Source organism: Dipodomys ordii, unplaced genomic scaffold, assembly GCF_000151885.1.
Source record: "Dipodomys ordii isolate 6190 unplaced genomic scaffold, Dord_2.0 Scaffold47, whole genome shotgun sequence".
Classification (NCBI taxonomy): domain Eukaryota; kingdom Metazoa; phylum Chordata; class Mammalia; order Rodentia; family Heteromyidae; genus Dipodomys; species Dipodomys ordii.
In genome coordinates this window covers 1,991,231-2,006,407 of record NW_012267263.1, presented here as the reverse complement: position 1 = coordinate 2,006,407, position 15,177 = coordinate 1,991,231, and the positions used below count along the sequence as shown (strand labels likewise).

At 39.8% G+C, this 15,177-nt stretch overlaps 1 protein-coding gene across 1 annotated transcript in view; it reads left to right on the top strand.

Annotated features, from left to right (window-relative positions):
- Positions 1 to 1,720: 1,720 nt before the first annotated feature.
- Positions 1,721 to 15,177, top strand: part of Acoxl (acyl-CoA oxidase-like) — a 278,059-nt gene continuing 264,602 nt past the window's right edge. The window contains 6 exon segments of the mRNA XM_013019717.1: positions 1,721 to 1,735; positions 2,415 to 2,501; positions 2,792 to 2,890; positions 11,889 to 12,003; positions 12,330 to 12,416; positions 14,166 to 14,191. Of these exon segments, the coding sequence (XP_012875171.1) occupies positions 1,721 to 1,735; positions 2,415 to 2,501; positions 2,792 to 2,890; positions 11,889 to 12,003; positions 12,330 to 12,416; positions 14,166 to 14,191 (429 nt within the window).

The following is a 15,177-nucleotide window of genomic DNA, read 5'->3' as shown; positions in this document are numbered from 1 at the left end:
GTAGACACAGTTGCATGGGGAATGAATGAAGGAAGGAAAGAAGGAAGGAAGGATGAGTGGCCTATGGTTTAAAGGGAATACAAGAAACATTTCAGTGTATGACCTTTATTTAGATTCTGGCTCAGTCAGCAAACTAAAAGAAATTGTGTCAGCTGGAAAAATTTGAAGAGTGAGCATTTGGAATACTAAAGAATTGATATTATATTTTTAGGTAGGATAATGGTTTTATAGATATGTCGGAAATATGTAGTGATAAAGTGACACAGTATCTGGAGTAAATTTCAAGATAACCTGAGATTTTCTTGAAAACCCAGGACATAGGAAAGGAAAATGAATGGTGATGGGGGAGATGAAGCAAAATGGGCCAGAAGCTAGACAAGACTGAAATCATTATACTTGTCTGTTTTACCTTTCCAGATAACTTTGTTCCAAACTCGTTCCTCAGGTGAGCTCCACCTCTTTTTGTTTCCAAGGCCCATTTTTGGATTTTGATCTTTTTCCTCTTTCACCTAGCTGACACCTGCACTTATTCAGGTCCCAGCTGAAGTGTTCCTTCTTCAGCAAGCCCCTCTCAAGCTTGTGATTTGAATCCCATTTACTCATTGCCATCTGCTTTTGTATCTGTCATCTGCTTTCATTTTCTATCATAACATACTCTGTGCCCATTTGCATATAGGTATAGTGTATACACACAATGTATTATTATTCAGCCACTAAAAGAATGAAACCCTAATATATGCTACAATATTGATAAACCTTCAGGATGTTGTGTTAAATAAAATAAGCCAGACATGAAGGATAAATACTGCTTGAACCCACTCAAAGCATATAAAATACACAGATTCAGAGACACAAGGAATATTAGAGATGTCAGAGGCTGGGGGAAGGGTGCATGGGGAGCTGTTGTTGTAAGGCACAGAGTTTTGTTTAGGATGATGAGGAATTCTTCTAATCACCTATAACTTCCAGTATCAGAGTGTAATATGATTGGAGCTGATAGAGCACCACTCATGAAGTTGATGCCAGCCTGACCTCTCACATGGGGAGCAGGAGACTCATTCAATTGCCAGTGGTCCCAGAAAAAATATCTGATCTAAACTTGTTTGGTGAAAATTTATTCTTATCATTGAAGAGTGCAAGGGTACAGTGGGCTTCAGGTGTGGGGCTTGATTTCTCTCTTCTCTTGACTGTCAGCAGCCCCAGGCCTTAGTCCCTCCAGATTCTATTACACCAAAGCAGCAGCTCCTCTTTATCACATATCCTTGCAGCCAGTTAGAATGGAACCATCCAGATCATGGTCCATTCTTGAAGCCATCCTGTGGCAGGATGGTGATCCAGCACAGTCAGCCTGGGTCACCATTCATTCTAAAGTCTGAGACAGGGTCCACATCACTCACAAACTACTTGGACCCACTCTAGGGAAAGAGAGTTCCCCAGGGGAAAATTGGAGTTGTGTGGCTAAAAGGGGAAGTAATGATGACCTTCAGGCCAACAAATGTCTGTGCACTTGTGTCCTTCTGTCCTTGAAATCAGTAGCTTTTCTCCTTCCAAGTGATCTTGTTCTAGATGCTCATCCTTCCTCCTGGGTCCTCTCCCTCACCCTCCTCCTTTCTTCCTCATCAACAACACTTTTCCAAGCTTGACTTGGAACCTAGTCCTTTCCTCTTTCTCAGGTCAGGGAGTGACCTTGGGCAAGTTGCTTCCATCTGGGAACCTCACCATGCTCATCTGTCAAGTGGGTGTGACAATGTTTTCCTTACAGAGTTGTTGTGAGAATCATTGAATGTGTGTGTGTGTGTGTGTATGTTTGTGTGTGTGTGTGTGTGTGTGTAACTGTAAATAGGCACAATCAGCATTTACTCCATTTGATAGATAAGGAAACTGAGGCTCTGTTATTTGTCCAGGACCTCCAGCCAGTGAGTAAGTAACTGGGACTGAAGTCTAGGCTATTCACCTGCTCAATTTGCAGCTTTGCTATTTACCATCATCCTTCTTTGTTGCTGATTAACGTTCATGGCAAGATTCACCTGTGCAGATGGTGGTCAGTGTCCATCATTGATTGTCCCCAGCATGTAGATTTATGACTTTTACATGTAAGGAACCAAGCTAGGACCTGAGAAGACAAGATCAGTGCAGCCATTTGATGGTGTGAACTGGTCAGTCCTGAAGATATAGGCTCTGGGGAGTTAGGGTTAGCCTCTCTTACAGTGGGATCCTTGAGCTGTGTCTTCAGAGAGCAATTGGAGCTTGTCAGGCAGTGACTGGGAAAGGCATAGACACTTGTCATTTGCAGGACTTTTGTAAAGTTCAAGAAGCTGAACAGCTGTTTCTGGAAAGGAGTTTGGCTGGTAGCTTTAATTATGATTAAGCTGTTGGTTATTGCTAATAATGGTTTGTCTCATCCTTATTTCTAGTGTGGAGTACTATATTGGCTATTTGGTGGTAAAATCCTGAATCCTTGAAGTCTAGGACATGTTACTAAGTGGTTGCCAGTACTCCAGGTATGAGATATATCTTAATAGGTAATTTCTTCAATGGAGAGCCTTAAAAATACATTGTCATTAAATGTGACTTTGTTTGAGGAGAAGGGAAATAAGACATAATTTGGGTTAGAAAAGATGTTCTGAATGAAAACTTCAAAACTATCTATTTTTAAATGTTGTGTTGAGTCTGTCATGAGACAATTCACCCCTTCATTTCTCACCATCATGATCTTCCCTAATGATCCCAGAGGGCCATAGTTAGAAACCATCTGACCAGCTAATTCTCTTTTGTTGTCTGATGAATCCAGGAACAAAAATACACTGGGATGTTTGCAGTGACTGAGAGGGGCCATGGGAGCAACGTGAAAAGGATTCAGACTGAAGCCGCCTTTGACCTTGCTGCACAGGTGAGGAGTCTGATCCTTTTTTCATGGTTCAGGGCAGTAGAGGCCTGGACAAAGCATTCTGTCATTCTTTCTGAGCCCAGCTTTGTATCCTTTGCTTGTGCTCTCTTGCTGAGGAGCTCAAATTAAGAACATGCATCTAAACATTTTAATAGAGGTAGACATAAGCTCAGCTTTCCTGTGTAACACCATTAATGCTAGTTTAGTCTTCACTAGCAGCACTAGTGCCATGTTGTTTTTCTTCCTAACAGGAGCAGATGAATGATTGGAGGAGGTGTCTTTGTTGGTATTCTCCATTGCTATGGCAACACTCCCAGAGCTGGGGCTTCTTTATCAGTAGCCAATTCCTCCCTGTTGGCAGAGTTGTCCTTCAGATAGATGGAGGACAAGTTTCAGAAACCCATATGCACACCAAAATGCATGGAAGCTCTAGTCCTTTATAGAAGATGATGTGATACTTGCAAAGAGCCTTTCTTTGCACACCCTCTTGTATACTTTAGATCATATCTGTATTACTTATATCCCTCATACAATGCAAATGCCATTTAAGCACTTGTTAAACTATTTTCTTTTTGTATGTGTGTGTTAGTCCTGGGGCTTGAAATCAGGTCATGGACATTGCCCCTGAGGTTTTTTACTCAAGACTAGTACTCTACCACTTGAGCCACAGATCTACTTCTGGTTTTTGGTGGTTAATTGGAGATAAGAGTCTCATGAAGTTTCCTGCCTAGGTTGGCTTGAACTGTGATTCTCAGATTCAGCCTCTTGATAAACTATATTCTTTTAAAAATTTTTTAATATATTTTTAAGATATACTTTTTATTGGAAAGATACTATACAGAGGGGTTAGTAAGGTAATGAGTACATTTCCTACCAAGCATTGTTACCCCTTTCTTTGTTTTTCCCCTACCATTCCTTCCCTCCCTACCTCTCCAACTCCCCTCACCCGTAGTTGTAAAGTACATCTCATTGTTACAACGGGTCAACCTGTATCCCTATTTAAGCATTTTGGATAAACTATTCTTTAGGGAACAATGACAAGAAAAAGTGTCTGCATATGTTCAGTATAAACTCAATTAAAAATAGTTTAAATCTGACATTGTTTGAAGCTGAGGACACGGAAGGTCAACTGTATTATGCAGTGTTCTAACTGTGACTTGTGCTAACACTCTACATGACAACTCAAAGGTTTTACCAGCCATACTTTTTTACTTTTACTATGTGATGAATTATGATATTTTTCTTCTCACTTCTTTCTTTCATTATTTTATTTTTTCCTGTTATTATTTATTTCCCTTTCTTATTAATTAAATAAACATTTTGGTCAGGATTTTCCTTTACTTTTTTGTCAGTTGTGGGACCTGAACTCTGGGCCTAGGTGCTGTCTCTCAGCTCTTCAGCTCAAGGCCAGTGCTCTACCACCTGAGTCACAGTGCCACTTCCGACTTTTCTGCTTATGTGGTGCTGAGGAATCGAACCCAGGGCCTCAAGCATGCAAGGCAAGTGCTCTACCACTGAGTCACCTTCCCAGCCCCTCCATATTGTGTTGAAAGTGTGGGTCAAGGGTAGAGCCACTAGGTTCTTTACTTTAAACAAACAAACCAAAAAACAAAAAGTCTAGATTGATCCCTCTGTCCACAATTGGCCCCAACATGTAAGGAGAAAACTCTCTTATGTAATTTCTTACCCAATTCTGTCTAGAAACTTTCCTCATTCATTAAAAAAATTTTTTAATTGTTTTTTAGTCTCCATAAGTTACAGAATTTTCTATGGTGGCTTTTGGTGTTGAGCTCTAATTTTATTCCATTGTGGTCTGAGAATGCAGGGAATAGTTTCAATATTTCTGAATTTGCACACATTTGCATTGTGATCTAAAATATGATCTATTTTTGAGACTGTTCCATGTGCTGCTGAGAAGAACATATATTCTGATGCTGGTGAGTGAACATTCTGTAGCTGTCTGTTAAGTCTAGTTGGTCTGTGCAATTGTCTCAGGTTTCTCTGTTGACTTTTTTCTGGATGATCTATCAAGAGGTGTTGGAGGTTTGTTAAAGTCACCAAAAATCAATGTTCTTGGATCTATGTGTGATTTTAAGGTAAGTAGTATTTGCTTGATGAATTTGAGTTCTCTGGTATTTAGCATATAGATATTTAGAATTGTTATATCCTTCTGTTGGATAGATCCCTTTATTATTATGTAATGTCCCTCTTTATCTCTTCTCACTAATTTTAATTTGAGGTTCTATTTTATCTGAAATTAGGATTGCAACTCTGGCCTGCTTATGGGGCCATTTGCTTGATAGATTTTTCCTTTCAGAATGTTTGTTTTTGTGGGCAAGGTATGTCTCTTGAAGACAGAAGATAGATGGATCTTGCTTTTAGATCAAACTAGTCAATCAATATGGTTTAATTGGAGAGTTAAGCCCATTAATAGAGTCAGGATTGAGAGGTGTTTGGTAGTTCCTGCCATGTTATCTACCTTCTTAGGGGCTGTGCCTCATCAATTCTTAATAAGATTATCTGATTCTCTGTTTGGGGGACGTTTTTCTGCCTATATCATGTTCTTGTTGGACATCTTTAAGTATCTTTTGTAATCCTGGTTTGGTGGAGATACAGTGTTTCAATTTTTCTTTATTGTGGAAGGTATTTATTTGTCCCTCAGTTATGAAGGAGAGTTTAGCTGGGTACAGTATTCTTGGTTGATAGTTGTTTGTTTTTAGGGCATGGCATGCTTCATTCCAGGCTCTTCTTACTTTCATGGTCTCTGCTGAGAAATCTGTAGTTATTCTGATCAGTATTCCTTTGTAGGTGATTTTTTTTCTCCCATAGCTTTAAGGATCCTTTCCTTGGTCTCTGTTGATCCTGTGATGATTACAATGTCTTAGTGGGATGTCCTGTTCTTATCTGGTCTGTTTGGAGTTTTAAAGGCTTCTTGTATTTGAATAGGGCTATCCTTTTGGATGTTTGAGAACTTCTCTGCTATGATTCTGTTCAATATATTTCCTATCCCTTTAGCTTTCTTCTCTAGTCTTTCTTCAATATCTATTCACCTTAAATTAGTCCTTCTGATTGTGTCTTACAACTCTTTTAGTGATATATCTTATTTCTTGGATTTGTTTTGAATATTTGTTTGTTCTTTCTCTGTAAAGTCTAGACTATCTTCAGTTCCAGAGATTTGCCTTTCTGCATCATCCAATCTGCTGTCAAGACTTTCTACTTTGTCTTTATTTCCCTGCCTTCTAATTGGTCATTTTTTATGGCTTTAATTTCTTTGTTGAAGCTTTGTTTAAGATCTTGTATGGACTTCTTTACCTCCTTTGTTTGATTTTCAGTGTTTTCTCTCAAATCCTTTAGTTGAGTGGCTATATTTTCATTGGACTCACTTTCTTTCTGTTGGAATTCATTCAGCTTCCTGTTTGTGGATTCCATTAATTTCTCTATTAATCTTTGGTTAGCCCCATCATGCTCACACATAACCATGCACAGGCTCCAATCTTTTCATTCAGTATGTTTACCAGTAGTGTTTGTAGAGCATTTTGAGTATTATCTTGCAGATTTTCCATTGACTGCTCTGTTGCCTGTTTATTTTGAGGTTCCTTGACTTGCCATTTTTCTTGTGTTTCTATGGGTTGTTCTGACCATTTGGAAATGAAAGCAAATCTAATACCATAACAGAACACAATTTTCAGATAACAACCAACGCAGATCCCTGTAGTTGAACAGACTTTAGAGGTTCACAATCATCGATAGGTATTTTCTCTCCACCTCTCCTTTATGGAGACAAAAGCTGATCCAAGACCACAGGAGAACACAATTTTAAAATAAAAACCAGGGGCTGGGCAGGTGCCTCATGGTAGAGTGCTTGCCTTGCATGCATGAGGCCCTTGGTTTGATTCCTCAGCAACACATAAGCCAGAAAAAAGCCGGAATGGCCCTGTGGCTAAAGTGGTAGAGTGTTAACCTTGAGTGAAGAGCTGAGGGACAGCACCCAGGACCAGAGTTCAGGCCCCATGACCATCAAAAAAATAAAAAATAAATAAACCAACTCAGAGCCTTGTAATTGAACCAACTTTAGAGGTTAAAATGATAGATAGGTATTTCCCTATTTACGTCTACTTTTCTTTTTAAGGGGAGGGTTATTGTGATTCATAAGTGGGAATTATGTATAGCTGTGATAAGTGAACAAATCTGTCATGTGTTTTAAAGCAATCTGAACCGAAAGAATAACCAGGTTGAAACAATCAAAATAGATGCAGACACAGTCTAGTTGAAGACAAACAACTAGTAATCAATGGACTAAAGAAAATGAAGAGAGAGCTAAGGGCCAGAAATAAAGGAAAATTTGTTAAGATGAAATTAAAAGAAAGATTAAGAGATACAATGAAAAATACAAGGAGGAGAAAAATAAGAATAGAATATAGAAAAGGAAAGGACCATAAGGAATTAAGCTAAGATCTAAATTCAGAGAAAAAAAATTAAGAAATATATGTATAAAAAAATCAAAAATACTAAGATTGAGAAATAGAAAATTGAGTAATCAAAACATTGCCTGAATTAAGATGCACACAAGGAGGAAACCTAGTAATCACTGTAGGCTGTATATCTAGGAATAAAAACATCAGTGAAAAAGAAAAAAATTAATTAGTTTTAAAAATAGAAAAGCACAAATAGAAAAAAATTTAAATCTTCAATTTATTTGGGGGACTTTGTGTCTCCCCAATGCCCACAACTAGTTTCTTGAGGGAGCCTTTGATTTCCTTTTGGTGGTCAGTTTTTCTTGAGATTTAGATGGCAGAAAAAAGTTCTGCCTTACAAACTTGGGAGTCTTTGTGCCCCTCATCCCGCCTAACTTAATGGGAAAGGGGGTTTTGTTTGTGTGGTAAAGCAGAAAGGATGTGGCTGGTTTCTTTAGATTGAAGTGTATGCAAGTGAGCGTGGGTAGGACTGTGGTGTGTCGAATCAGTGGCTTTTCCCAGAGGGGCTAGTTCCTGAGACTCTCTTTTGGTCCAGCCTGGAGCCACTCTTGGCTTTTATGGCTTATCCTGTTTTTTTTTTTTTTGTTGTTGTTGTTTTGCTCTGTTCTGTTTTTCAGTGAGATTTCACAAACTTTTGGTTTTTAATTCCTGTAGCTGTCTAAGCTGCAGGTTGAGCTGCTATATGACTGGAATGCCTTTGTTTGCTGCAGAAGGGCAGGTCGCCTCTCATTGTGCCTGCCGTGGATAAAGCTCCCCTTCCTTGGGAGGAGCTTCCTCCTCCTTGATAAGGCTACCTTCCCCTGGGTGGAACTGTCTCACTGGTCAGATTCCTTTGCCCTGTTGAAAATGGTGCTGCAGTCACTGCCTCGCAGGCCCATGTTAACTGCTAACTGCTCGGCCAGCTCTATGTCAGTCTCAAAGGTACCATTCTTCCTGGGTGTGAGGAGGGCTTCTTTCCAAAAGCTGTTGTCTGAGTGAGGGTTTTTTGTGGGGGTACTCACACTTTCCCTTGGTCTTTTGGACCATCTTCAATCTGTGTCCCTCTATTGCCAGCAGGATGTGGTTTTCTGCTTCTAGTCATCCAGTTCATGCTGCAGGTGAATGAAAAGTTGTGCGCACTCTGACTGGTGCCTTTCTCCCAGATCTATCTGGCCACTGCCATGATCCTGGTCACCATGGCTAGTGTGTGTTCAAATCTGTCTTCTTAAGCAGGCTGCCTATAACTTTCTTCTCTGTCCAAAATCTCTGTACAATGACAGCTCACTTGGTGTGACTCTCTGGGCATGGACTATTCAGTCCGATTTTAAAGCTCTGGTTTTTCAGAAAGCTATATAGACTCCCTATTGGCCTTCCACCATCTTTCCTTCTCTCCTCTCCTTTATAGTTTCTTATTTGTTATGGGTAAGTAAAAATTGTTCTTTCTGAAGTGAGTCTTTGTAAATTTGTATGTGTAGGCATGCACAGTGTACAGATTTGGGCAATCACATGGGGCTTTGGGTTCTCAGTTTATTCTTCATTTCCTCTGAGCTTATCCTTTGGTATCTATTACACTAGAATCTAGATTTTGCCTCATGGATATCCATTGGAGGTGTTTGATATTGAGAATGACAGAGCCAGGTGATGGTTGTCTGAGAGGATATCCTGCTTTTCTCCACTTTGGTGTTAATTCTCTATAATGGCCAGTGGCATACAAGATCATAATAAGAAAACAATAAGCACTGCTGTATCTGAACATTCACCATAAGCCATGGTTGGCCTGCTGTATGGTGCTCTGTATTCCCACCACCAACTTGACATTAAGTGGTCTCTGTTAATTGAGCACCAATGTGCTAAGCACTAAGCTAAGCACTCTACATTTAACATTCTGTTATATGTTCTATAATTATATAGAAAAATATTGTCCCTTTTTAACAAAAGGGGGAACTGAGTCTCACAGTGGTTAAGAAACTGGCTATAGTTACACAGTTCCTAGGTTAGTCTGAGTCACATGTGGAACTACCCTTAACAGTGTATGTGCAGGCATGCAGAGTACAGATGTGGCTTGACAGTGATGTCTTGCTTACATAACAAATTTGGGGGTTTTGGCTGGCCATTTTTTTCTTCTCCCAAGCTGTGGTATTGAGGTCACTAGTACTGATGAGAGATAAACCACACACAATTCTTATTTATTTGTTTTTTCTTACAATTATTTTTTTCCCCACAGAACAATTTACTGTCTTGGTCTCATTGTCCCTGAACAGCATAAATGATTTAACTACCTGGTGGGCTTTTGCAGCTGCCACTTTCTGACAGGAGAGTCACAGAGTTGCAGTTATAATGATGAGGAGACTCTGAGGGGCACTGTATCTCCTGTGGGGGTGGGAAGAGGACAAACTCATCACAGACTCATGCTGCCGAGAACTGACACTGCAGGGAATGGATCTTTTCCCTTCATTTGGTTCTTGTTCCCTCTGTATTTCCCTTTGAAAAAATTCAAGCATGTAAATGATCCCTCCCTCCAGGAGTATGAAATTTTCTGCTCTGTGTGTGTGTGTGTGTGTGTGTGTGTGTGTGTGTGTGTGTGTTGGTTATTCATTCTGGTGGATTGATTCTTTTTTTTATTGTGAAAATACTGTACAGAGGGGTTACAATTACATGGGGAAGAAGATGAGTACATTTCTTATCAAGCATTGTAGCCTCCTCCTTTGTTTCCCCTTCCTATCCCTTCCCATCCTCCCCCTGCCCCCCACCCAATCCTCCCCGCCCCCTCCCCCTCCCCCCCACCCTCCACACCAAAGTTGTAAAGTTCGTTTTGACATAACAACTTGTACATCTCATTGTTGCAATGGGTCCATCTGTATCCCTATTTAAATGATTTGTTTTTCCCCTTCCCCTCCATAAATTATGCCGACATCAAATACAGTGAAAGCAGGGATTATACTGTGGGGGAGGGACATACAAAGCAACAAAGAAATAATCTGATAAATGTGTTAGAAACAATTGCATGAAAGAAAAAAAAACATTTGAATACATATCTTAGGGTTCATTTCCCTAACAGCACCTTATCTGACCTTTTCTGCTTGACTCAGACATATACTAGTTATTGCAAATAAGGGAAACCATGGGACCTATGTTTCTTTGGGCCTGGCTTACTTCACTTAATATAATTTTTTCCAAGTCTTTCCATTTCCTAACAAATGGGGCAATGTCATTCTTTCTGATGGAGGCATAGAATTCCATTGTGTATATATACCACATTTTCTTGATCCATTCAGCTACTGAGGGGCATCTAGGTTGGTTCCATATCTTAGCTATAGTAAATAATGCTGCAATAAACATAGTCGTACTGGTAGTGTGGTCTTGTTTGTAAGCATTTGGGTAAATGCCCAAAAGTGCAATTGCTGGGTCATAGGGGAGCTCTATGTGGAGTCTTTTAAGGAACCTCCATACTGCTTTCCAAAGTGGTTGAACAAGTTTACACTCTGGTGGGTTGATTCTTTTGTTATTATTTGTAGGGAATCAGATGGCTAGTGGGATGTGTAGTAAAGAAGTAATATAGCTTTATTTTTATACTCCATACTAACTAGCAAAAAACAAATAAAGGTTATAAGCTCTCTAACCAAAGCCTCCATGCCTCTCCTTTTCAGTGCTTGCATTACTAACTATTTTGCTGGCCTTTGATAAATAATTATAATAGCAACCAGCACACATGGTATGTGTTATTTAGGTTTAGTTTTAACTCTAGCATTTTGGCTGATGCAAATTTTCCACACTGAACCTCTTGCCAGAAGTGACAAGCCTTCTTCCCAGTGTGTATCAGATATATATAGGGCCCAGTGGCCTCTTGCCCTCTTCCCTGTCTCACGAGAGCTCCTCTGCCAGGCCAGTATTTCCTTGGCTCCTTCCTTTCCTCCCCTACAGGGTGAACATGTCCTCCATCCTCAAAGTACCTCGTCTCTTTGAGAAGTCCTGGCTGGCTCGATAAGACAAGGGCTGCCTCTAGAGACTTCTCTTTAAAAGACTCGGCTTGCCCCTGCAAGATTCTGAAAAGCCCTGGCACATGTGAAAAGTTTCTCTCTACAAACAGATGCCAGAGAATGTTTTCTTAGACCTCAAGACTGTATTTCTTGGCCCAAAGGAAAGCACAGTCTATATACTTTATAATATGAAATCTGAGATAATCTTTTCATGATCAATAGCTTGTTAGTTTAGTTCAGCCACATCTTCAATATTGTCAACTCCAATTAAGTGTGCAGCTCGGCTTTCTGCCACTTCCCCTGGGTTCCCTGATGTGTTGCAGGTACTCTGTACTCAGAACTGGCAACATAGCTGGTCCCTCCTTGCATGAGGTTTAAGGGTAACCCATGTGGTGAGTGTGTGTACTGAAGCAATAGAATAGTACAAGATTGAGCTAGCTGGGTTTTCTGTTGTCTCTGAAATCTCCAGCATAATGTAGATGTATTTTCACAGTATTTGGTGAATTGAGCCAAGGAGTTGAAATGAGCCATATGGAGGAAATGCTCTGTGTCTTTACTGTTTCTGTGTAGGAGTTTGTCATGGACACACCATGTGAAAATGCCCAGAAGATGTACATTGGAAATGCCATGAGTGGGAATTATGCAGCTGTCTTTGCCCAGCTCCTTATAACGGGAAGATCTCAAGGTTTGTCATCTACACAGACTAAAAAATTCTCTTCTCTGTTACTGTATCCAGTACCCACAGTTTCCAGTGAACACTTAACACCAAATTCTGCTTGGTGAGGCTGTTTTATATCTTGTCAAAAATTGAGTCCTAACTTTATCTCCTAAATTGAAGGACAATAAAATTTATCATGCATTTTGACATTATTTGCCATCACACATAGTTCACAAACAGCACTGAGTGAATCTGAGTTTGGGGGCAAATTAATTTTATTCTGTTCTAAGAATTGAGTAAGGCTTATTATTATTAGAAGGGAGAGTTAATAAGGATCTCTATTTCTTACGTAGGGGCCCACTGTTTTATTGTTCCTATTTGGGATGAAAATGGAAGCTTGTACCCAGGAGTGACAGCTATTGCTATGATGCACAAAGAAGGTAAGTCCCAAGTTACCCCTCTCCTGTGCTCATGTCCCTCCTGTCTGTTCTCCACTGCAGTTTAAAGGGATAGAGGTCACCTCAAAAATATAGTCCAAATTACCAGTTGAGACTATACATTGATCTCATTTTCTCCAGCTTCTTGAATTTTTTAAGAATGAGGTAGTCCATTCTGAATACTGCTTAGAGTTATGGGCTCTCAGAGGGCAGGCATGGCTCTCCACATTCTCCTTTCTCATTAATGTGGAAGCCATGAATGTTCCTTCAGGATTTACTTGGTACACTAGTCTGCTATGTCTGTGTTCCACTAGTGGGGGCTTGTGTAGCAGAAACCTGTTGCTTCACAGTTGAAAAGTCCCCAGATCAAGGTGTCAGCAAAGTTGGTTCTTTCCAAGGGTGGACAAGGAAGCTTCTCCCTGGCTTATAAATAACATCTTCATGTGTATATAGCATTCTCCTTGTATCTACATGTTGCCATGTTTACCCACCTTACAAGGACACCAACACTTACATTAGGGCCCACTTTAATGACCTCATTCTACCTTGATTATCTCTGCCAAGGCTCTGTCTCTAACTAAGGTCACATTTACAGATGTAGAGTTTACGACTCCAGCATATGAACTGGGGATAAATTCAACCCATAACATTAATAAGACCAGGCCAGGCTTATGGCTGTCTTTGGTTAAGGTCAAGCCAAGTCAAAGAAAGAAATCTAGGAGTAAGAGGGAACAAAAAACAGAGAGGAGTTGGGAAGGAAAGAGGGAAGAAGATCTCTTTGGTGGAGAGGATTGTCTCATCTTCCACTAATGTTAACCAACTATGGCTGCAGTGGCAGGCTGGCAGCAGGTGGATTTTGGGAGTTTTAAATACATCTTCTGGGGGTGACAGAGGCCCTAGCTGGCTCTGGCACCTTGAAATCATCTCACGTGTCAATTGTTATTGAGAACAGAGAGGCAGCCTCGCTCTTCTAAAGTCATGCCAGAAATTGAAAATACTGGCAAGTGCAGTGAGTCTGTTTTGGTTTCCTTCTCAGCTCTGAGTGTGTCCTTGTCAAGGGCTGATGTGCTAAATAAAGACTTTTATGAAAGAAACATTTCTTTACCAGATTAAATCTCCTTAAGTTTCTATGAACAATAAGTAGTCACAAGACTCTTTAACAGGTGTCATTAGGGTCAGGCAGACTTTTGTCCCCCTTCCCTCTCCTGTGTCCTTGTGGCCCTTTGCCCTTGTTTGTGCCTTTGGCTTTGGCTTTCACTAGTTCATCCTAGACTTGAGGAGGAAGCAGGGAAAGGAGAGAAATTTGAGATCTGTGTTCCTGGGGAGAGTAAGTTGGCTTTCTTGCTCTCTCTGTCTTCAGCTTTTCATTGTTTCTGTTACCTGGAACTCATCATTTTGAAATCATGATTGCTAATAGGGAGGTAGATGTGTCCCCACCAGGCCTTGAACTTGAGTACCAGAACACTTGGGCTGCTAGAATGAAGTCACATTGTCTTCCATCCTCATTGAGGAAAAGTGGGCTAGGTAGGCCCAAGAAACAGGACCCAGGGGAAAAAAACAATCCTCACTCTTCAGGCCAAATAAAAGAGCATCAAGAACTATGGAATTGAAAAAAAAGAGAAGTTTGTGTTTTAGAAAAGATAGGCTTGGGAAGTAACAGGGAAAATATTTTGAATCTCTACCTCACATCATATACAAAAATTTCTATCACAGATTTTCCCTGAAGCTGCATTTCATTTCTTGTTTCTCCAGGTCTGAATGGTGTGGACAATGGGACTGCTGGATAAGTGTAAGCTAGGCCTGGTTTGGGGGCATCTCACAGACCACAGACCCAGGATCATCCCTTAGCTGCCCCAACAAATTTATAGACTAACTGGAAAAGATAAGCAAATAGAACAAAAAAGAAAGAAAGAAATTATCCAACATACGTTGTTGTCCAAACATAATACTTTTTACACTTCAATGTATGACCCTTTATGCTTTTTTCCACAAAAGACATCAGAATACAAAGTCAGTTACATAGATATATGTTTATATGTGTAAATGTTTATATATACATATATGTATATCTGTGTATAAATGTGTATATATACATTTAATTTGTATATAGGTATACATATATATGTATTTATATATATTCAGATGTATAAATGATTTTTCAGAATGTATAATTTTTATATAACTTTTTATAGAAAATGTTTGCATGCATCAATAAGCACACATAGATATGATCAGCTTTAATGACACCATAATACTCTGCTAGATAAATGGCCTATGCTATTTGATCAATTCTTTATTTAGGTTGTTGGCTTTTATTTTTTGTTTACTATTATAAACGAACTCATGCTGTTACTTCTTTGTGGGTGGCAAAAGTTAAGATACCACTTTCAGCTTGGGAGGCTGTTAAAGGCAGCTTTAAGTTTAAGAAACTTTAAGTTTCTCAGCATCATTTTGCAGATTTCAATAGTGAAGTCACCAATGAAGTGAAGCATTCTTTCTCAGGTGTGTTCCAGGGAGGGAAGTCAAAGGTGAAATGGTGCTCTTTGCAGAGGCTAAAAATACCAATTACCATAGATTCTGTCAAAAGCACTTCCTGTGCCCTATAAAAATCCCCCAGCAATCAGGATAAAACAAATAGCTGTCTGTCTTTTTACAGATTTCCTTTAATAATAATTCTCCCCTAAGTTCACTACCGAACACATTCTATGAAGGCATCATAACCCTCATCCCAAAACCAGGCAGGGACTCATCAAAGAAAGAGAAC